At 38.1% G+C, this 23,702-nt stretch overlaps 1 protein-coding gene across 1 annotated transcript in view; it reads right to left on the bottom strand.

The window, feature by feature from the left end:
- The window catches only part of CFAP47 (cilia and flagella associated protein 47), a 730,879-nt gene that overhangs the window by 114,312 nt on the left and 592,865 nt on the right, over positions 1-23,702 (bottom strand). Inside the window, exon 57 of the mRNA XM_068268343.1 lies at positions 5,642-5,798. Coding sequence (XP_068124444.1) covers positions 5,642-5,798 — 157 coding nt within the window. The remainder of the gene's footprint in view (positions 1-5,641; positions 5,799-23,702) is intronic.

Raw genomic sequence — 23,702 nt, forward strand, 5'->3', positions numbered from 1 at the left:
TACTATACTTAGCTATAGAACCTGATCAAGCATGCAGATCAGGAGTTCTGACTAAAGTCTGACTAGATTAGCCACATGCTTGTTTCAGGTATGTGATCCAGATACTACTGCAGCCATATAGTTAAGCAGAAGTGCCATGCAACTGGTATTGTTTAAAAGGAAATTAATATGGCAGCCCCCATATCCCTCTAAGTTCAGTTGACCTTTAAATACAATTATATCGTGCTGGATGTGAAATAGAGATCTAGGTTGAACTTAGCTACCGTCACATATTGTGTAAATAAGGCAGGAATAGAAAAATGCTAAAGAAAACAACAACTTTTAAATGCCCTCTAATTTAAATCAAGTATTCAAGTCCTGTAACATCCAAAGGTATTTGCACCCATACTGCCAGTCACTTGTTTATGCCCAAGTATGCAGTCTTCATTCTTTATGTAGAATGAATGGCATCTTAGCAGATGTTGTTCCAAAAATCTATTAGAGGAAAGTGAGAGTGAAAGCCTAGTAATACAAGCCTTAGGACTTCCCGCTGGAGAAATTAGTTCAGGGTAGTTTGGCACATTTTTTTTTTGCTGGGAGCTAAGAAGAAATTAAATTAAATTAAACTTGGTGGGTGAAAAGTTCATTCCTTGGTTTAACCTTTCCTTTTGATAAAATAAAATACTAGAAATATAGGAGACATCGATTGTATAAATATACCTATTTTAGGCATAGTTAAGTTAATTAGATACAGTACTCCATTTCACAACAAAATATTTGCATATACTTGTAAATATTTCCAAAAATATGACACTGTCATGTAATGTACACAATTAAAATAATAGGAAATTCAAGAGAACTATGGAAACTTATATTATATATAATATTTTTGATTTACATTTTAAGGTTCAGTGCTAAAACCTATATTCTTTTACACACAGCAATCAACCAGGCTTCCTCTCAGTGTTGAGCAATTTAATCAGATATGGCTGTAACGGTTAATCACTGAATTTTATCCTACTTTGTTAAATATAACACTTTATTCACAAACACACACTCTACAATAACTATAAAGGCTGGATAATTTTTTTCTAGTTTTAGACAAAATACCTGTCTAACTTTTTTCTGTAACTCATCTATACGTGGCAGTTGGCATTAGCACAAAAAGATCAGAGAATTCCATTTTACAGGGCAGGACTTAAAGTTTTAAAAATAAAACTCCCACTATCAAATCAGGCAGCGGAGGTTATAACAGAGTAGCAGGAAAGATATACTGTATATGTAAAAAAAAACCTGACCACTTATGCCATAAAGTTTTCTGTGTTTCCAAATATGACTATTAGATTGTGTCATCTGTGGATGAGAGAGAAGTGCCTCACAATGTGGCTTGAGGGCTACTCTGCTTCTTCCTGTGCCACTGAGCCAGCCTACGTCAGAAAGGAGAGGTGAAGAGAGAAGTAGTGTAGTGCCAACGACAGTATGTTGCATTCCAGAGCTGCCACAATGCTTCCTTGCTGCTTAAAAGGAGTGTTACGTGAAAAGTAGTGTGACCAGTTACTTATCTAAAGCTTCTTCCAGTCCTCTGAAGTCCTCCTGTAACCTCTCCATTATTCCACACTGCTCCATTCCTCCGCTAATCACCGGCCACTGCACATGTGCAACATTGGCCGTGTGCATGTGCAGTAGAAAGTTTTACTTACTGCACAAACGTAGAACACTCCAAGCCACAGGAGCGCGATACAGGATGCATGCGGCATAGAGTCACCCATGTAGCAATTAAAGGGTGAAATAGCAGAAACAGAGCAGTGCAGAATGATGGTGAGGGACCAGGAGGACTTCAGGAGGCTAAAATAAACAACCAGGTAAGTAGCTTACCACATAACTTTTCACTTAAAATTTCATTTAATGAAGTAGCAAACAATTCCTGCATTAAGTAAAGAAAAGAAAGAGGAGGGCAGTCAAAGTAAGTGTCAATCTAGCTCTTTTTCACTTGAAAATTTACTGCAGAGGTCCACTTTAAAGACAAATTTCAAAATGGGACACCTGTCAAAAGTGAGACTTTCCCTCTCCATAAGGGAAGCATACAAGTTAACAAAGCGTACAGGTTAAATAAAAAAGACTTTTTATCACATGAAATGTCTGCATTTTTTTTTACAGAACATTTAACATCTTTACACAATTTAGTAAGAAATATACAGCTGTTTGTCCTACTCTCAAATGATAGAATTATACATTTCCTTTTAAAATCCTCTGCCTTAACTATCTCACTGAGGCCTTCAATAATAAGACAGGCAAAAATGGCACTGGAAATTTGAGCACACCATGTGCTGCCATAGGCCGTAATGGGAATTAGGGCTATAGCGGCGCTCAGACAGTAATTTGGGCACTGCCAAAAAAACGGAATCCAAATTACTATAAAACAGTCTAATTCAGCTACCAGCAATACTTGACAGCTGAATGACGTTTTACCCTAGCGTCCACGGTGGCCTGGAGGGGGAAAGGTAATTAATGCTGCTGGGACCTTTGCAGGGCAGCGTGAGCCATTTAGCGCCACTGCCCCTTGTCCCTGTTCTCAATCCAGGGCAATTGGGTGGTAAGTCGCAAGCAAGGCTGCCCTCAACATCGTGTTCTCATCTGCTCCATGTGGCTATGGCATTGACAGATAGGTTTTTTTTTTAAACAAAATTTGATTGAAATTGTGAAATATATGGCATAAATCCTCTCGCAGGAGGCAAAATCAGGTTTTCTATTAGCTGAGATAATGGTTACATTAATACTCACATATAATTCTTCAACATTTTACCTCCTTATGAATATTAGACGAGAATTCGTCACAATATTATTATCCCCAAAAGTAACCCTAACCCACTCGACAGTTTTAAAATAAAAGCACGTTCATATTCTAAAAGGTAAGCATAAATACTAGCAATTTTGATAAATTCATAAAATAAGTGAAAAAGGGATGGGAATCATGCAAAAACAAATTTAATGTATTAAAATAATGTATATGTAGATAAATGCATTTTAGGCTAGCAAAAACCGCGCTGATATCAAAACTCAGGTGAAAACAAATTGGTGGTGCGCTGCCTGCAGATATAAATGTCCACTTTCACAATTAAAAAAGCTGAGCACTAATGTTCCCATAATAAGACAAATCTCATATACAACAAGAACAGTCCCAGTGTTCTATTAGATGGACAATCTTGCTCAGCAGTTGGCTGTCACTAGTTCTACTTCAGTGAGATACCACCACCACACCCCAAGCAGTGGGCACTCACCGCATCAAAATGACCCTCTGTTAGATGGGTCTCCAGCGCCTATGGGGTCATATGGCCGTGGGCCCCACACAGCGGCCAATGATTGGTGTAGAGCCCATAAAAACTCTGTGCCATATGAAAATGTCCATGCTTGTGAGTGTAAATTTCTTTTAATAATAAATAGTTTTTACGGTTTTACGCTATGGTGGTTTCGAATACTATCTCTTTTGAGGTGTGATGATCCTATGAAAAAGGTGGAAATAGTGGACAAGAATTGCTCGGAGAGTCAGGGGGCGGCCATATGACCCCCATAGGTGCTGGAGACCCATCTAACAGAGGGTCATTTTGATGCGGTGAGTGCCCACTGCTTGGGGTGTGGTGGTGGTATCTCACTGAAGTGGAACTAGTGACAGCCAACTGCTGGACTGTTCTTGTTGTATATGAGATTTGTCTTTTTATGGGAACATTAGTGCGCAGCTTTTTAAATGCATTTTAGTGTCTGGAAATGTGTTCATCTAAGTAAAACATCCATATTATGCAGAAAAAAAACACATTTGGCATCTAAGAAATGGAGAAAATGGGCCCCATCCAATTCACTTTTTTTCTTCTAAGTTTTCTCCTAGGTGATATTTTCACATTAAAAATAAAGTGCATTTTAAGCCCCAGCAAGCAAGAAAATACTCTGAATATTTTGACAGTACTTTTTTTAACTACTTATTGGTACTTTTACAATTGTAGAGTTCAAAAGTAATTTTAAACAGAATATTAAAAAGTATCTCCTAATATCGCCTAATAGAAAACTTAGTTAGGAGAAAAATATGTTGGATCCAAGCACATTGGATTGGACCTAGTATGTTTACATTTGCACCAAGGCAATATGTAATACTATTATTTGTAGGAGAAATTGAAGACTTTTTTTATCCTTCTAGATTTTCCCAAATAATTGATATTAATTAAAACACCTATGTTTTAAAGCATGCAGTTAAAACAATACCTATCCCCCTTCAAAAAAATGCCAAGTTTACTATTATAAGATAAGACAAAACAAAACTGCAGTATACTCACAAAAGAAATGGTTCACATGAAAGCCTTACTGGTTAATAATTATAAAAAAAATAGCTTGCTAGCTTAAATGGATGAAATGTTAACATATAAAACAATAACTTGACTTCTAACAAAATAGCAACATTTGGCGGAGCAGTGCTTTTCAGCGCTGCTAGATTTGGGCGCAGCCACCGCCGCCATAGACTGTAATGGGAATCAGTCTATAGCGGCGCTCAGTGAGTAACGTCGGCTCCATCAGAAGACGGAGCCGAAGTTGCTTAAAAAACACAATAATTCGGCCTCCAGCAATCGCTGGAAGCCAAATTATTTCATTCCCCCACTATCCATGGCAGCCTGGAGGGGGAATAGTAATTAAAACGGCCCGGACTTGTGCAGCAGCAGGATCAGCCATATACTGCTGTATCCTGCGCCCAAGTCTATCGGCGCCGATTTCAAATGTACTCACATTTGGGTGGGTTATTTAGGTTTAAAAAAAATGTGGCATGAAAGGGTTAAAAGATTTATCCTACACCTGTATACCAAGTTGCATATCCCTCTAACATAAATCTGCACCCTTGTACATCACCATTCATATTTACATACTGTTAAGTAGTTTCAAGTGTTAACACAAGAGCACAGACATAAGGACTATAGACGCATGCATGCACATCACAATGGGAAGTTCAGGTTATTTTCCAAAAGAACTCCAGCTAACTCCAACACTAATGCAATCTACACTGCAATGCGGCACCTGGTATTTTCAGCTTTAGTCCCTTGCCTTGTAAAGAAAAAAAATGTTTGTTTGAACTGGAAAACTTGATTGCCTGATCTATTGAAAAGTAGTTTCTATAAAACTTGATGAAATCCATTTATGTAATTTTATGTTTTAAATACGTAATGAGAACAAAGAACCAGACCTTAAGGTTCAAACATATAAACTACTGTTTGATAGAGATTTATAAAAAATGGATTAAGAATGCAGTCTATAAATCAGTTTATTACATAGATTTCATCTTTGATGACAAGTGAAAAGAAAATACAATTATGGGAACTAATAAATGTGCAGCTGCTGCTTCTAGCTGCCAAATGATAATGTCCTTTAACCCCTAAGAACTCAAACTGCTGCACAGAGAACTTTTATCCACTATTTCATGCCTATTAATTTTCATTATGATTTGGAGACAGTAAATGTATTGAGATATTCATCATTATTAAATGGTGAAGCATGCTCGTATTCACTATCTCATTATTATATTTCTAACCTTTAACAGCACTGTGCTGTATTTAATTCAATTAATCTATCACAGCTTTGAAATAATTGTGCTCTTATTGTTAAGCAGCGATAAAAAAAAATACCTTACCAGTTAGAATAACATCAACGAGGACATGTTCATTTGTGGGATTATTAAAAGTGATGATGATGGAGGCCAAACTGCCAACGTTAGCACTTATGCTTGCTGGTTCCAAAGGTTCAGGGATGAGGCCAACTCCCGACACATGGAATGTCCATTCGTCAAGCTGTTAAGATATTGTTTTTGATTTCAAAAAGATTTTTATTAGGACCAAATAACCAGTAATAACATTATTACAGTAAAGATATTGAAGAAATAAATGATATAATTATCAGAGATTTCAAGTGATTGGGTCCAACATGGATCCAAGGTTTAGTCACGGATACTTACTGGTAAAAATACTGTAACAAATATAGTGCAATATCCTCACCCCATTATATATATAATTTTTTTTACAAAAAGCAAACAATTCTACAAATCCCTTCAGATGGTATCTGTTGAAAAGCGTGCCAGAGCCATCTGTGTAAAATAGACTTCAATGGTATTTGCTATAAAGCAGTGAAAATGGTGACCATCATTTTATTGTGGCTATAAAAGGGTCCAGTTAATAGCAAAGCCCCTTTCACGCTATAACCAACACATTTTCTAGAAATGTTAAGGAGAATAGTGTGAACAAGAAGGATATCTAAGGTGTTAAAGGAGTTTGGGGGGGGGGGGGGGGGTACCCTGTGTCATTTTTTTAGTATGCAGATAATAGGTATATTTGCCAGGGATCCTTATACAGCAGTATTTTGACTGTACAGAGAAATTTGGCGATGACAGCATGTATGGGGGCTTTGCAGTACTGACTGCAATTCTGAAATTGGCCAATTTGCCATGAAATCAAGTTCATAAATTTCGCCTGTCAACTGTTGATTTCTATATCTTTTTCAACTAAAGATGACCAGATCCAGCATTTTTTATCCAGCTTGAGTACAAGGTTTTTGCCTTAATTTTGCTATGATATTTTCCTGATTTAGCATATGCAGGAAACAAAAAGTGACACATGATCATGTAAGGCAAATCGGAGACAAATACAGTATATCATCTACACAAACTGATCGGATGCTTATTCATAAAATAATTCTACTCCCAAGATTTTTCCAGACTTAAAATGTCTGCACATCGTGGCTGAAAAATAAGTAAATAAAATGAAAAAAGTTCTGGTGAAAAGTTTACCAACATTGCTTTTATATTTAACTGAACTTTTCATAAAAATTTTAATATTTCAAGTAAAGGGAATTCTGTTTTGACATCTGTGGATGTTTCTCCAACTATATACAATATTGCTTTGCATCGATTTTGCTCTTTTTATATCATCCTTGAATGTATTTTTCAATTATTTTCAAGAATGTATTTCAGGCAGTTAAAAACACTGTCGGTTTAAAGAAAAGAGCGAGCACAGCCATGAAATATGTTATGACTTTGTACAAGGGGTACTTTTCTGCTTCAGGTGAGTAATTGCTTAGGCTGACTCTGCACCATTAAAAAGTGCAATTGAAGGCTAAACCATTTCACAATTGGCAGCCTTTCTCAATCAGCTGCTTGGTTCACATGTAATGAAAGCCATTGATCAATAATTTCAAACAGGTCAGTTCCCAAACAATATAGCACAACCTGCTATATTTGAGAAATGAAGTGTGCCTAGGAGTCCACAAGAAAGTAATCACCAGCAATTAAAAAAAATTCCAGGATGGAAAAAATAATTTAATTAGAAAAAAATGAAGGTAAAGTAAATTGTTTGCACGTGTCTTAAAATTCACATTCTACCCTATATCTTTAATGCTTTATGTTATAACACTGCAGTTTGTAAGCAAAATGTTTAACGATTAAATTTTCTTTGGAGGCATCAAATGATAGTGTCAACTTTCTTGATGTCTCCATTAAGACATTTAACGGGCGATTTATTACCAAGTCATACCGTAAGCCGACGGACCGCAACAATCTATTGCGCCACGACAGCCATCACCATGGCCATGTCGTAAAAGCCATACCACGGGGGGAAATTCCTTAGGGCCAGGCATATTTGCACTAGTGATGATGATTATGCAAAAGCCAGCCAAACATTGTTTTCCAAATGTATACAGAAAGGGTATGATGCCTCTAAAATTGAAGCTATTAGACAGGAGGTGCTCACCATAGACAGGTCTACGCTGCTCCACAAAACAGGTAGAATGAGATGTTCCAAAGGAATACCCTTTGTGACCAATTTGGGGAAAAACAATATGCTTATAAAAAATTCCATACGCAGATTTTGGCCCCTATTAAGTACAGACAAGGATCTGGGGCCTTTATTTAAGGAAGAGCCGATTTTTTCCATCAGGAGAGGCAAGACTATCCAAGATAGGGTCAGGCACACTGACACCGCCCCCAAGAGAAAATAAATTCTTACAGGAAAGACAGGGACATATCCATGTTTAAACTGCAACGTATGTAACGGCATCAAAAAAGGTGAAGCTATCTGCCACCCACACAATGGGCGCAGAATTGCTATTAAAGGGCGGCATTATTGTTCCACACCATGGTCCATATATGGGATCAAGTGCCCATGTGGGCTCATGTATGTGGGGGAGACTACCAGGCCAGTTAGAACACGCATACAGGAGCATAAGAGGGCAATCAGCAAGTATGCTGAAGGAAAAAGAAAGAATTACGACACCTCAGTTGCGAGGCACTTTGGAGTGGCAGGCCATGGGGCATCGCAGCTGAGGGGGTGTGTATTGGAGTCCTTGAATACTCTCAATACAGGAGGTAACCTAGAAAAAATCTTGAAACAAAAAGAGGCGAGATGGATACATGAGATGGATGTGGTTACTCCGAGAGGTATGAATGAAAGATTGCCTCTGAAATGTTTCTTATAAACGATGTTTTATAAACGATTGTTTGTACATCACGTCTAGCATTGAGGTGCTATGACAAGTGCAGTGCTTTGGGCTTGATTCGCAGGGGGTGCTGGCTGTTGGAGCAGCCATTTTCGAGCAGGTTTTCACGTTTGCACGCGGTCGGGCGTTTTTGCGCACGGGCGCAGATTTTCGCGTGGGGTCATTGCCATTTCCGCGCGGGGGTTCGCGTTTGCGCGTGGGGGTGTTTGGTTGTGCGCGGGGGTTTGCGGGGAGGCGGCCGTGCTGGCAGTTGGCGCTGTTTTGTGAGTACTTTGTACTTTTACACTGTTACAATTTTATGCAGTTGTATTTCTATGCGGTTGATGCTTATATGTTATTGTTTATGTATTCTTTTTTAGGTGGGTCAGTGGCAGTCCATTGTTGGAAGTGCCTCAAGCACGGTCAGTTATTTAATACTAATCTTTGGTAGCCGAAAAGGAGTGCCATATGACCTGGTATTAATTGAGTGGTTTTAATGCACATGTTGGACTATGGACAATGGGTCAACATTTAGTGGGTGGAGCCACCAGGGGTGTGGTGCCCTCTCATGAGAACATATATTGGTGTTTGTATGTTCATTCGCTGTTTAACACCTGAGGAAGAATGTAATATTCATAACATGTAGTGTACTTGTTCATCTAATACAGCAAAATCATTGTAGCCAGTGGTGTGCCGTCTCTTATTGCTAATAGGATGTAAGCAAAATGTTGCCTTGCCTTACCACATCTAAATAGCATACATAACAAATATGCTACTTGATTAAAAACCGGTAATAATATTGCTATTTTACTGATACTGATGCCAGTAGAGTACTAGGCATTGTAGCAACAGTACAAGGAAAGAAAGCACCTACCAATAAAAGGTAGACACACTTGTGGTCATAAATCTCTTTGCCCAAGAAGGAAAAAAGTTCCAGTGATGTAGATGGTACCCAGCACTGTCTTAAAGTCAATGTTAAACTTTTATTTCAATAGTACATACAGTAGTTGTAGTTATAAGCATATAAAAAGGCTTAAAGTGAACCTCTGGACTAAAAAATCTACTCAGCAGAACTGAAAAGGCTTGGTGTTTCTTTAACAGTTTCACAGCATCAGAACTTTGTTTTTCTTACCAAAGCATCATTTTTAGCAGCATTTTTATCTACGCTCCACCCATCAAAGAAAAAAAGCCCGGGCTTTTTTTCCCTGATGTTGTGCAGAGCATGATAGGATTTCCTATGTTGTTATCCACGTTGCCTAGCAACTGGGGGAGGTGCTCAGGACTCAGGACGGTTGGAACTGTGTCTCGGGCTCCCTGTCACCGTCTTTCAACCAAAAAGATGGCTGCCATCATGAAATCAAACATTTGCCTGTTCTTTTAAAACAGTGTGGGTAAGAGATTATATTACCTATCTATTTTAATTAACATACTAATGTAACTTAATTACAGTATGTTTGTTTAGGCTGGAGTTCCTCTTTAAGTATAAAGGCAACATTTCAAGAGGTACATCCTCTCTTTCCCAAGCCTGCTCAGCCTCTGAATTCAACTTCACAAACAACAAAACAATTTACAAACATTTTCCAAAGAGGAACCAGTCAATTAACACTGCACCGATGCACTGACCAATTTCGAACAGATCTCCAATGAGGTGAGCAGTCAACTCACAACTTAGTGTGGACCAATGGAGACAATGGCTACAAAGAAAAATGGCCACAATCAACCGCATAGCACAAAAGCCACAAGTGCAATACCCCGATCAATAGAGGAAGGACTACAGAGTGAAGCACTGACTAATCACTTACATAGTGCAAATCGTGGAAGTGCAGTATGTCGTATCCACTGCATTTAACTGCCACAATACTGCTGTATAAGGATACTTGGCAAATATACCTATTGACAAGGGGCTCAGCCCCTCCTCCAGATGCCGAGGAGTTGAGTGGAAGTAACTACCCCTACACCTGTGGGACCTAGGAAGTATTAACTCCTTATCAGACCACTCAGACATGTAAAAAAAAACATTTCCCTAGAAATGTGCATTAATAATCTGAAGCTGTGAATTTAAGTGATTCTTTACAACCAAATAGTAATTTGTGAACCATGCCTCTCAGTGTGGGGAGCAATCTCTCTACAATACAAATCTGTCTCTTCTGGTATAATTGCATAATTAGTGCAATAATTAGAGGCAAGGAGAACAGCCAAGATTCATGGTACCAAAGTACTCAATAACTGTGACCCCCCCTCCCACCCCAGAGCCTCTTAAACTCCTAATGGAATAGCCAAGGACTATCATATAAAGCAGTGTTTCTCAACATTTTATAAGTGTGTACCCCTTTTAAAACCCTGTACTCATCGAGTACCCCCTAGCATAGTAAACATGATCACAAGTACCCCTTGACAAATATATATTTAATCGTAGTACATGATAATTGGTTCTAAACAACGTGCAAGCATTTATTATTGCTTTTAATCAGCTAAAATACTAATTTGGTGTTGTTTAAATAAGAATTATAATTTTCTATATCTCTAAATTTGTTATTCTTGGTTAAAGGGGAACTGAAGAGAGAGGTATATGGAGGCTGTCATGTTTATTTCCTTTTAATCAATACCAGTTGCCTGGCAGCCCTGCTGGTCTATTTCTCTGCAGTAGTATCTGATTAAAACCAGAAACAAGCATGCAGCTAGTCTTGTCAGATCAGACTTATAAGTCTGAACCACTGAAACACCTGATCTGCTGCATGCTTGTTCAGGGGCTATGGCTAATAGTATTAGAGGCAGAGGATCAGCAGGGCTGCCAGGCAACTGGTATTGTCTAAAAGGAAATAAACATGACAGCCTCCATATACCTCTCTCTTCAGTTCCCCTTTAAGTATATCAAGCTTGAGTACCCCCTGGACCCATCAGAAGTACCCCCTGGGGTACGCGTACCGCATGTTGAGAACCTAGGATATAAAGTATACCTGGATTGCTAAAACATCTAAATAGCAAGAGAAGGCTGTTTCTTTGATGGGTGGCAATCTAGAGCTCTTATAGAAAAGCTAAAAACATGTAACCATTGTTTTTATATCCTCTGTCCATTTATCTCTTCCCAAGCTATCACATATGTTGTTTTACAGAGTAACATAATGATAGAGAGGTGTTGACAGATTACTGTGATAAGGCCAGAGCCCAAAGGGCACTCCATCAAGAAATGTTTTATTTGAAAATATCTGTGTATCTCTTTAGTGATGATCATGTCTAGGAGAACTCATGGAGAAGCATGTGATGAGTTTGGTTGGGTGATATATATGTAAGTCTCTGATTTGCTAGTCATGATAATGTGCTAAAGCAGGATGTGATCATAGCAAATCAGAGCTTTGCAACTCTAGCAGCTGATTAAACAAATCACAAGCTTCTTCATGAGTTATCCTAGGCATGACCATCACTAACATCTTTCTCTAGTATCAGTCAGACTACTAAACCTCAGCAATTCCTAAAGTAAATTATATGTACGTTAAATAAAAAAAAGTAATTCTCAAAATACAGCAAAACTAAAAAAATAAAAGTTTCCATAAGCTGTGATAATGTAGAATGAAAGCAATACATGTACCATAGGTATGTGTAAATCAATAATGTTGGTTCACTTCAATGATGAAGCCTTTAACCAGTTCACCACTAAGGGGTTTTTCCCCTTATAGACCTGAGCAATTTTCACATTTCAGCGCTCATCCCTTTCATTCGCCAATAACTTTATCACTACTTATCACAATGAAATTATCTATATCTTGCTTTTTTGCCACCAATTAGGCTTTTTTTGGTTTATACATTTTGCAAAGAATTATTTTATTCTAAATTTATTTTAATGAAAATAGTAAGAAAAAATGTAAAAAAAAATCATTATTTCTCAGTTTTCAGCCATCATAGTTTTAAAATAATACATGCTACTGTTTTTAAAACCCACATATTTTATTTGCCCATTTGTCCCGGTTATTACACTGTTTAAATTATGGTTCTATCACTATGTATGGTGACAATATTTTATTTGGAAGTAAAGGTGTATTTTTCAGTTTGGATCCATCACTAAATAACTAAGTCATTATTTGAAAAAAATCTAGTTGTATATCATCATGACATACTTATTGAAAATGTTGAGTCCCTAAGGTAACTATTTTTTTTATTTATTTATTTTTTAAATGTCATTTTTTTAGTTAAAAGTGTTTTATTTTTGTAACTATTGGAGGAGAGGTAAGGGCATTTTATGTATTTTTATTTAATGGGATGTATTTAGGTGTAATTTTTCTTTTTGGCCACTAGATGTCCCCCCACTTTATTCCTAGTGTTTTACAGTTTACTGCATACACGCGTGATACAAAGTAATGCCTGTATGCTTTACTTTCACTTTTGACCAGTGGGGTCTCATTGATGCCGGTGATCATTGATCAAAGGCACTTAGATTGATGATTGGGAACTGTGTTCCCAATCACTGATCTGTGTACTAATGGGCGGCAACGAGAACACGTGCCAGAGCGCGTGGTAGTCAATCGTGGTGGGAGATGTACTGTATATCTATGCCCCTGGAACGGGAACAGTCCTCCTCCTACTGGTTAATTTTACATTATGTGAGTTTGCTATTATTAAATATTGAGCAAAAGTGTAACAGGAAAACCAGATTGTTCCTTTTGGAAGTGTCTCTGTGCTTATTTAGGATTTGTATAGCACTAATATAAAATGTACATAGATAGCTGTCTCTCTGGTGAAGCAAATATGTTTCCAAAGGGCTTCATTGCCAGATTCATTAAGGATCAGGTGCACCAGGACAATAAATGTCTAAAAAATCTTTACAAATGTGCCAGCAGCTCATGGACATGCCTGGTATGTTTGTTGATTACATTAGATTTACTATGTCCACAACTCTCTAATGAAGCAGCTGTCATAATTGGATATTTAAAAACAGCTGTACAGAAAATAAACAATTTTTGACACTATCTGATATTATTTGTGAGTTCTACCTAAACAGCATGTAAAATAATATACGTTTATATTAAAGAAGAACTCTATACTAGTTTATGTATTACCCTTGTAACTTTAGATGAGCTACGCAAAAGTTCAAACTCTTGTTCATTTGCTAAAAACTGACAGTGATCTGCAGGAAAGAAAACAATTTTAACTGCCACACTGCCACAGTCTTTAGATGTTTCATAATTTCCGCCTCCATCCACCATGGATGTCCAGAGACGTTTTGGCATAAAACTTCATACATCTACTCACTGGCTTTATCTTTCTGGCCACCCAACCTACATGTTTGGAATGGATATAGGGTTGCTGATTAATAAAACACAGCATCACAACTATTGCCTGGTGATCACAGCAACCATTGCCTCAGGCATATCACCCTTATTGATTGCTGTTAAAGAAACAATTCTGTGATGTTGTAATGTAACTTAAGTGTCCATGCACTCAATGTGTGTGTGTGCGTGTGCGTGTGCGTGTGTGTGTGTTAATAGTGTAGCTCAGTAGATGGTTGCTTGTTGTGGCTTTCCTAGCTCAGGCTCAGTTTTCAGAGACACATCTTCACCTATCCTGGGATCATGGCATTAGTGCAACAATAAACATGTTGACTGCCTTATCTTCCCTTTGTACACACTGTATATGCCCCTTATTCTTGTAATTAGCTCATAGCACAGGAAGTCTCATGAAGCTGCATTTTAACCAGTTCACCCCCAAGCGTTTTTACTCTAACGGACCAGAGCAATTTTCACTTGTCAGTGCTCCTCCCTTTTATTCCCTAATAACTTTATTACTACTTATCACAAGAAAATGATCTATACCTCGTTTTTTTCACCACCAATTAGGCTTTCTGTGGGTAGTACATTTTGCTAAGAATTTTTTTATTCTAAATGCATTTTAATGAGAAAAAAACAAAAAAAACAGAAAAAAAATTTCTCAGTTTTCAGCCATTATAGTTTTAAAATTAAACATTCTCCTGTGGATAAAACAAACACATTGTATTTGCCCAGTTGTCCCGATTATTAAACCTTTTAAATTATGTCCCTATCACAATGTATGGCGACAGTATATTATTTTGAAATATAGGTGTTATTTTTCTGTTCTGTTTTTTTTTTTGTTCTGGCCATAACTACAAGCCCCAATGTAATAAATTAAAATTAATTTTCCCCCATAAAATATAGATTAAAAAAAGCTGAGTCCCTAAGGCAAGTATTTATTTATTTATTTTAAGCTGATTTTTTTTTTACAAGTGTTTTCTTTTGGAGGGGGAGTGTTGGAAGTGAAATTTTATTAATTTTATTACTCATGTGTATGTACTTGTAAATGTATGTATTTTGTACGTGTCATATACTTTTTGGCCACAAGATGGCGCTAGTGAACACTCGTTATAGTAAGTGTTCACTTTTTTTTTTTTTTACACTTTATTTAATTGTTACATTTCCTGTTTTTGTGAATGGACGTAACCGCTGTTCGCGGTCACGTCCATTCACTCCAGGCACTGCGATTGGGTAGAGGACCGTTTGGTCCTCTTCCCCAATCCCTCAGCACGGGATCCTGATGGAAACGGCGCGCACACGGCGGTAGCAGCGGCGGGAACACGCGACTTATTAATACGTCATGTTGCCGTTAATAGGGTAAAGCATGACGTATTAATGCGTTAGGATGCCACTAAATGGTTAACAAAAAAACAGTCTATTTTAATGTGCTGTACGATCCGTCATTTGCAAATGTTATTTTTTTTCCCTCCATTTTCAAACAACATTTGTGATACTTTTAGAGACCTGAAGCTATCAGTAAATTGCCATAGAAAATCATGTTACGTATTATTTTTGATTGTCTCATGTAGCTATAGTATACATTCTAGACAAATAGTAAAAAATACTTTATCTTTACCTTCGAACTCACCTGGGAAAAAAATATATAATACAAATCTAACATCATATATGCAGAGGCAAGAAGTGTACTAGAATGGAACTCTTGCCCATCTTTTTTTATTTTATTTTTAGCTCTGGATAGACTCGGAAAGGATTAGAATTTCCATCAGGTTTTTACTGCTGTCTGGGTTCCTACTGGTAAAACCCTATGTTTAATTTTTACTGATCCGTTCCCTAGTAAAAAGAAATAAGCAAAATGTTTCCAATGGAGCCCAACCAACAATTAGAAACTTTTTTATGTAGTCTATGTGTTGGATCATCAGTGAGATTTAATAAAGATATTCTCCTGTTCTGTTGACAGGTACTTGTACAAATGCTAGTCTGAATTTGGCTGAAGCAGTATTTTAGGGCCATGTCAACCTTTGATCTAGCATTTGTACAGGTGTCCCCAATATCACCTTCTCTAATGTCTCTAACTCACTACCTTCTAGGTTGTAAGCTCGCAATGGCAGGTACCTCTTCCTAGGGTTTCTTATTCAGCTGAAATTTATCATACAAACGTACCAGTATTGGTGTTGTCTCAAACCACTCACCAACATTGCCTGAATTTGTATTGATGGAAGTGACCAAAAAATCTCCCTAAAATCTCCATGATAAAAACAGAGACAGCAACACCAATGTTATGGGTGTTCTACCACTTCCCATGGTTCATATTCTTCTACACACTGTCACAGACTCACAGTGGAAAAAAATACATATATCCAGGCACATTGCCTCTAGTTAGGACATTAAATAAGTTATTAAGGAAAGGGAGGTGCTGAAGGGGGTGTGGCTAGAAAACAGCAAAAATCTATTAACCCTTCGCACTCTCGCATGCAAATGTTCAAACAAATGCATTCACAGATTCACTCATCCAGGCACAACTGTTATCCCTACAGCTAAGTTAAAAGCCGGGGTTTTAGTTCACAGAAGAATGCATTCTTATGCTTAGTCACCTATACTGCACAGAAGTACCCAGGTAAACATAGGTGTCCTAACTCTGCCCTGTAACATGCATAGCGCAGACATGCAAACACATTCATTGCATCAAACCTATCAATGGATTAGGAGCACACAGTATAGGTGACAAAGCATAAGAATGCATTCTTCTGTGAACTAAAACCCCGGCTTTTAACTTAGCTGTAGGGATGACAGTTGTGCCTGGATGAGTAAATCTGTGAATGCATTTGTTTGAACATTTGCATGCGAGAGTGCGAAGGGTTAATAGATTTTTGCTGTTTTCTAGCCACCCCCCCTTCAGGACCTCCCTTTCCTTAATAACTTATTTAATGTCCTAACTAGAGGCAATGTGCCTGGATATATGTATTTTTTTTTTTTGTAACTGACCCCTGTGGCTAGGGTCTAATTCAGTGCACTCCCTTCTTCCCCTGTATGTGTTTGTCAGCATGCACACAGCTTATGCTGGTGTATGCGCATGGTGCACATGGACACATAACGTTAGCTCCCTTGTGCGATTGGTAAGATGCACTGTCTGTCCCAGGAGAGGACGTCAGGATGTGTGCTCCTAATCCATTGATAGGTTTGATGCAATGAATGTGTTTGCATGTCTGCACTATGCATGTTACAGGGCCAGAGTTAGGACACCTATGTTTACCTGGGTACTTCTGCGCAGTATAGGTGACTAAGCATAAGAATGCATTCTTCTGTGAACTAAAACCCCGGCTTTTAACTTAGCTGTAGGGATAACAGTTGTGCCTGGATGAGTGAATCTGTGAATGCATTTGTTTGAACATTTGCATGCGAGAGTGCGAAGGGTTAATATATTTTTCCTGGTCACAGTGGATCTTATGATAAAATGATAATGTAAAATGTGGCTGAGCATCGGTAAGTATCTCCAATCTTCATCATGAAGGACATGCAGTTTTAAAGTAGAAACAAATGAAGCAAATAATAACTCAATCGTTTCTTTCAATTCAGCAAACAGGCACAATCAGAAACAGTTAAAGCTTACCCGAGAAGCACTATTATTAGTTGATTTTAGATTAGTCAGCTACCCAGCTATGAGATGTCTTAAATTGCTAGAACTGTCAGTTAAGATACATTTAATCAGTGAAATCAAGGAAAGAAAATCAATGCATTTTCCTCTAAGGTTAGAAGTTGTTTCGGAAGCTACAAAGAGTAAAAAAAAAGAATATTGTTAAAGATAGCTGTGCATTGACGCTCAAGCACGTAGGTAACATTTGTTGTCCTTTAAGCCTTTGTGCAATTAGCTAGCTACAGTAGGTCAATGTCAATACAGCAAACATTGTGCTGCAAAAAGATAATGAGGAAATACAATAAGATGAAAATGTTAATGACAGGGCATGGGTTAAAAGGTTAGTACAGTACAGAGCGAATTTTATAAAAGCCAGGGCCGCTAACTGGACATAATCCTTGAATAATCACAAAAAAGGAGATAACAGATGAGAATGTACCACCTTTAAACAATAAGCCAAGCATTACTTCCAATTATGTGAAGCCAAGGGTTACTGGAAGAACTAGATTGTCTTCTCGTGTCTAACTTAAATTAGACACAAGAATAAACTGAGAATAAAAAGAAAAATATGTTATACAGCTGTAATAGCTAACAGTGACAATGCACACATTTGTTAGTGAACACTACTCCGGTGGAGAAAAACATTCAAAAAATTTCCATAAGAGGATGGAGAGGAGCACATCTACAAAATAATAAAACGTTATTTCTGATGTTAAAATCTATGCACACTGTAATAAAGAGGTTGTGTTGTGATCAATGGGCAGCGATTTGCATGAGTGCAGAGAGGTCGACAGCTGTTTTACTCTAGACACTCCGCACTTCATCAGGACCAAGTATCCAGCATGAAACAGCTGTCAACCTCTTTGCACTCTCCTCTCTCATCACCATTCATGTGCGTTTCAGCCATTGTTTGCAACACTACCTTTTTATTGATATCTACATGGATTATAACGTTGAAAATACATTTATATGCTCTAAATTATGCCCTTCTAACTACAGATATACTGAGACAGATACAGTAATAGGAATCATCCTAGCAATACTCTCTACATGGCATGAGTATAGTTTTGCAATGTGTAAGTCAGTCGAATCAAAACATTGTGAGTAAAGGGGGCCATATAATTGTTGATGTGGCAATCAGATAGTTCCCTTTAAGATTATTATCTGGCCAGTAAGGGATCTATCTGATGAAATCCCTCCACACACTACACACATATTTTCAATACATTTGAAATATATTATTATTATTTAGTATTTATATAAGGCCGACATCTTCCACAGCACTGTACAGAGTATATATTGTCTTATCACTTAACTGTCCCTTGGAGGAGCTCACAATCTAATCCCTCCCATAGTCACATGTCTAAGTATGTATCATGTAGTGTATGTATCGTAGTCTAGGGTCAATTTTTAGGGGGAAGCCAATTAACATATCTGCATGTTTCTAGGGTGTGGGAGGAAACCTGGAGAGCCAGGAGGAAACCCACACAGACACGGGGAGAACATATAAACTCCTTGCAGATGTTGGCCTGGCTGAGATTCAAACCAGGGACCCAGTGCAGCAAGGTGAGAATGCTAACCCCTACACCACTGTGCTGCCCATTCTGTGCACATTGCCGGGACCACCGGTCTCCCAGCCCCCCCCCCCCCTTTCTCCAGGCATGCAGAGTGTAGCCGGAGCTTACATTCACTTGTCCGCAGCACAGTTCCCCTGTCTTCTATCACGGCTGGCTGCTCCTTCCAGTCTCTTCACTCTTAAGTCTTGGAGTGCCTGTGTGTTGTAACAAATGCTAGCAGCCCATTTTGGCCTCTAGCATTAAATTACATCACACAAGCGCTTCAAGACTTGGGAGTGAAGAGACAGGAAGGCCCACCCAAGGGGGGGGGAAGACACAGGAACTGTGTCACAGGGAGGGGAGTGTAAGCTTCACTGTCTATGGCGGTCATTGCAAAATCGAATTCCACTAATAACGCGCTACTGGCCAGCTGCCGATCGAGTAAAATTTTCCATCCGTTCCACTAGACCGAATCAACCTATTGCAGGTTGTAAATCGGTCACTTGAGAATTGTTAGCGACATCCATTTCTCACAGATTCAAACAAATCTGCTGGATATCAACGCAAAAAAAAACATAAGGATGATACAACATACTGGCTGATTCAATAAACTGAAATAAACAAACTTTCAAACACTGTATATACAAGTTGTGCATATAAGACTTAGATCAATACAAAATGTGAATCTATGGCATTTCAAAAGCTTGATGTTGCAATTTACTGAGTCAATAAATGATCTGATACTTACTAAAAACAATTTACTTTCAAATGCTTTGCACAGAAGGTTGTACTTTTAAGCTACAGTTCAGAACAAAGCAAGAACTGGAAATCTATAAAGTTTTAAAAACTTGCTATTTCCTATCTACTAAGTGGGCCAGTAAATGATTTCATACGTACTAAAGCATTTTACTGTATAATACTGGTGCTTACCAGGCAGTGCAATGCATATACAGAAGTTCCAAACACGAGGGAAGCTGGAATAGTCACAGGTGAGAGGAGTAATTAACAGTTGACATAAACTGTTATATTAAAGGATACCAGAGGTGACATGTGACATGATGAGATAGACAGGGGTATGTACAGTGCATAGAACACCAATAACTATGCTGTGTTCCTTTTTTATTCCTCTGCCTGAAAGAGTTAAATATCAGGTATGCAAGTGGCTGACTCAGTCCTGACTCAGACAGGAAGTGATCACAGTGTGACCCTCACTGATAAGAAATTCCCACTATAAAACACTTTCCTAGCAGAGAATGGCTTCTGAGAGCAGGAAAGAGATAAGAAGGGTCAACAGTTCATAAATTTAAAGAAAACCTGAACGGAAAATGAAAAGACAAAATAAACATACACAAGTCATACTTACCTCCTGTGTAGTCTACTCCTCAATCTATTGTTCCTCTCCTGCACCCTGTTTGTCCACTGTGATCAATGGAATTCTCCGTCCTCCATTTTGAAAATGGCTATTACCCCATAACAGCTTCCTGGTCAGCACACTGTTAAACTGTAAAATCACCCACTTGAGCCATAGGGAAACATGGGCACATCAGTTCTCCTTTCAGCTGTAAATTACAGCAACTGATATATAACTGACAGCAACTGATATATTTCAGTTCTGATAAGACTGTTGTCAGAACTGGAAGGGATCACTGTCAGAAGAAAATAGTGAGCTTCTGAGAGGAACTGATGGCAAGGTAACTATGTAATGTTCATTTGAAGTTACCTCATGTGTTTATTTTAAATAATTTTGCTCAGTACAGGTTCTCTTTAAGCTCTGGCATACTTCAATGAATGTGTCATTGAGCAAAAGCAATAAAACAGTTAAAACTTAAAAGGTAGATTTAAACATAAAATAAAACTGTGGAATATCTTAAAAAGAAGAAAGATAGATACAATTGTTTATTTCATTAGTTTATTTTCGCCTCGGGTGTCCTTTAAAGAGAACCTGAACTGAAAATAAAAAGTGAAAATAACCATACACAGGTCATACTTACCTCATGTGTAGTCTACTCCTCAATCTGTTTCTCCTCTCCTGCATCTCATTTGTCCACTGTGATCAATGGATTTCTCCATCCTCCATTTTAAATATGGCCATTACCCAATAACATCTTCCTGGTCAGCACACAGTTAAACTGTAATATCACCTACTTGAGCCATAGGGAAGCATGGGCATTACCTTGCACATTCAGTTGTAACTGACAGTTGCTGATATATAACTGACAGCAACTGGTATATTTCAGTTCTGACAAAATATTGTCAGAACTGGAAGGAATCACTGTAAAAAGAAAATATTGAGCCTCTGAGAGGAATTGAAGGTGAGGTTAGTATGTAATATTCATTTGCAGCTACGTCATGTGTTTATTTTAAATAATTTTCCTCGCTTCAGGTTCCCTTTAAGTTTGCGCTCTTAAATTATTGTGTACAAGAAAGTGTGGGTAGTTGGTGATATATGTGATATACTGTGCTGATGGTTAACCACTTCGGGACCACAGTCTTTTCGCCCCTTAAGGACCAGAGCCTTTTTCTCCATTCAGACCACTGCAGCTTTCACGGTTTATTGCTCGGTCATAAAACCTACCACCTAAATGAATTTTACCTCCTTTTCTTGTCACTAATACAGCTTTCTTTTGATGCTATTTGATTGCTGCTGCGAGTTTTACTTTTTATTATATTCATCAAAAAAGACATGAATTTTGTCAAAAAAATGACTTTTTTAACTTTCTGTGCTGACATTTTTCAAATAAAGTAAAATTTCCTATACATTTGAGCGCGAAAGTTATTCTGCTACATGTCTTTGATAAAAAAAAAAAACATTCAGTGTATATTTATTGGATTGGGTAAAAGTTATAGCGTTTACAAACTATGGTGCCAAAAGTGAATTTTCCCATTTTCAAGCATCTCTGACTTTTCTGCGCACCTGTCATGTTTCATGAGGGGCTAAAATTCCAGGATAGTACAAATACCCCCCAAATGACCCCATTTTGGAAAGAAGACATCCCAAAGTATTCAGTGAGAGGCATGGTGAGTTCATAGAAGATTTTATTTTTTGTCACAAGTTAGCGGAAAATGACAGTTTGTGACAAAAAAAAAAAAAAAAAAAAGTTTCCATTTCTTCTAACTTGCGACAAAAAAAAATGAAATCTGCCACGGACTCACTATGCTCCTCTCTGAATACCTTGAAGTGTCTACTTCCAGAATGGGGTCATTTGTGGGGTGTGTTTACTGTCCTGGCATTTGGGGGGTGCCTAATTGTAAGCACCCCTGTAAAGCCTAAAGATGCTCATTGGACTTTGGGCCCCTTAGCGCAGTTAGGCCGCAAAAAAGTGCCACACATGTGGTATTGCCGTACTCAGGAAAAGTAGTATAATGTGTTTTGGGGTGTATTTTTACACATACACATGCTGGGTGGGAGAAATATCTCCGTAAATGACAATTTTTTTATTTTTTTTACACACAATTGTCTATTTATAGAGATATTTCTCCCACTCAGCATGGGTATGTGGAAAAATACACCCCAAAACACATTATACTACTTCTCCTGAGTACGGCGATACCACATGTGTGGCACTTTTTTGCACCCTAACTGCGCTAAGGGGCCCAAAGTCCAATGAGTACCTTTAGGATTTCACAGGTCATTTTGAGAAATTTCGTTTCAAGACTACTCCTCACGGTTTAGGGCCCCTAAAATGCCAGGACAGTATAGGAACCCCACAAATTACCCCATTTTAGAAAGAAGACACCCCAAGGTATTCCGTTAGATGTATGGTGAGTTCATAGAAGATTTTTTTTTTTTGTCACAAGTTAGCGGAAATTGATTGTAATTGTTTTTTTTCACAAAGTGTCATTTTCCGCTAACTTGTGACAAAAAATAAAATCTTCTATGAACTCGCCATTCTCCTAACGGAATACCTTGGGGTGTCTTCTTTCTAAAATGGAGTCATTTGTGGGGTTCCTATACTGCCCTGGCATTTTAGGGGCCCTAAACCGTGAGGAGTAGTCTTGAAACCAAATGTGGCAAAATGACCTGTGAAATCCTAAAGGTACTCATTGGACTTTGGGCCCCTTAGCGCACTTAGGGTGCAAAAAAGTGCCACACATGTGGTACCGCCGTACTCAGGAGAAGTAGTATAATGTGTTTTGGGGTGTATTTTTACACATACCCATGCTGGGTGGGAGAAATATCTCTGTAAATGACAATTATTTGATTTTTTTTACACACAATTGTCCATTTACAGAGAGATTTCTCCCACCCAGCATGGGTATGTATAAAAATACACCCCAAAACACATTATACTACTTCTTCTGAGTACGGCGATACCACATGTGTGACACTTTTTTGCAACCTAGGTGCGCTAAGGGGCCTAACGTCCTATTCACAGGTCATTTTGAGGCATTTGGATTCTAGACTACTCCTCACGGTTTAGGGCCCCTAAAATGCCAGGGCAGTATAGGAACCCCACAAGTGACCCCATTTTAGAAAGAAGACACCCCAAGGTATTCTGTTAGGAGTATGGTGAGTTCATAGAAGATTTTTTTTTTGTCACAAGTTAGCGGAAAATGACACTTTGTGAAAAAAAAAACAATACATATCAATTTCCGCTAACTTGTGACAAAAAATAAAATCTTCTATGAACTCATCATACACCTAAAAGAATACCTTGGGGTGTCTTCTTTCTAAAATGGGGTCACTTGTGGGGTTCCTATACTGCCCTGGCATTTTAGGGGCCCTAAACCGTGAGGAGTAGTCTTGAACCCAAATGTCTCAAAATGACCTGTGAAATCCTA

This window comes from Hyperolius riggenbachi, chromosome 2 (assembly GCF_040937935.1).
Source record: "Hyperolius riggenbachi isolate aHypRig1 chromosome 2, aHypRig1.pri, whole genome shotgun sequence".
NCBI classification, from domain to species: Eukaryota; Metazoa; Chordata; class Amphibia; order Anura; family Hyperoliidae; genus Hyperolius; species Hyperolius riggenbachi.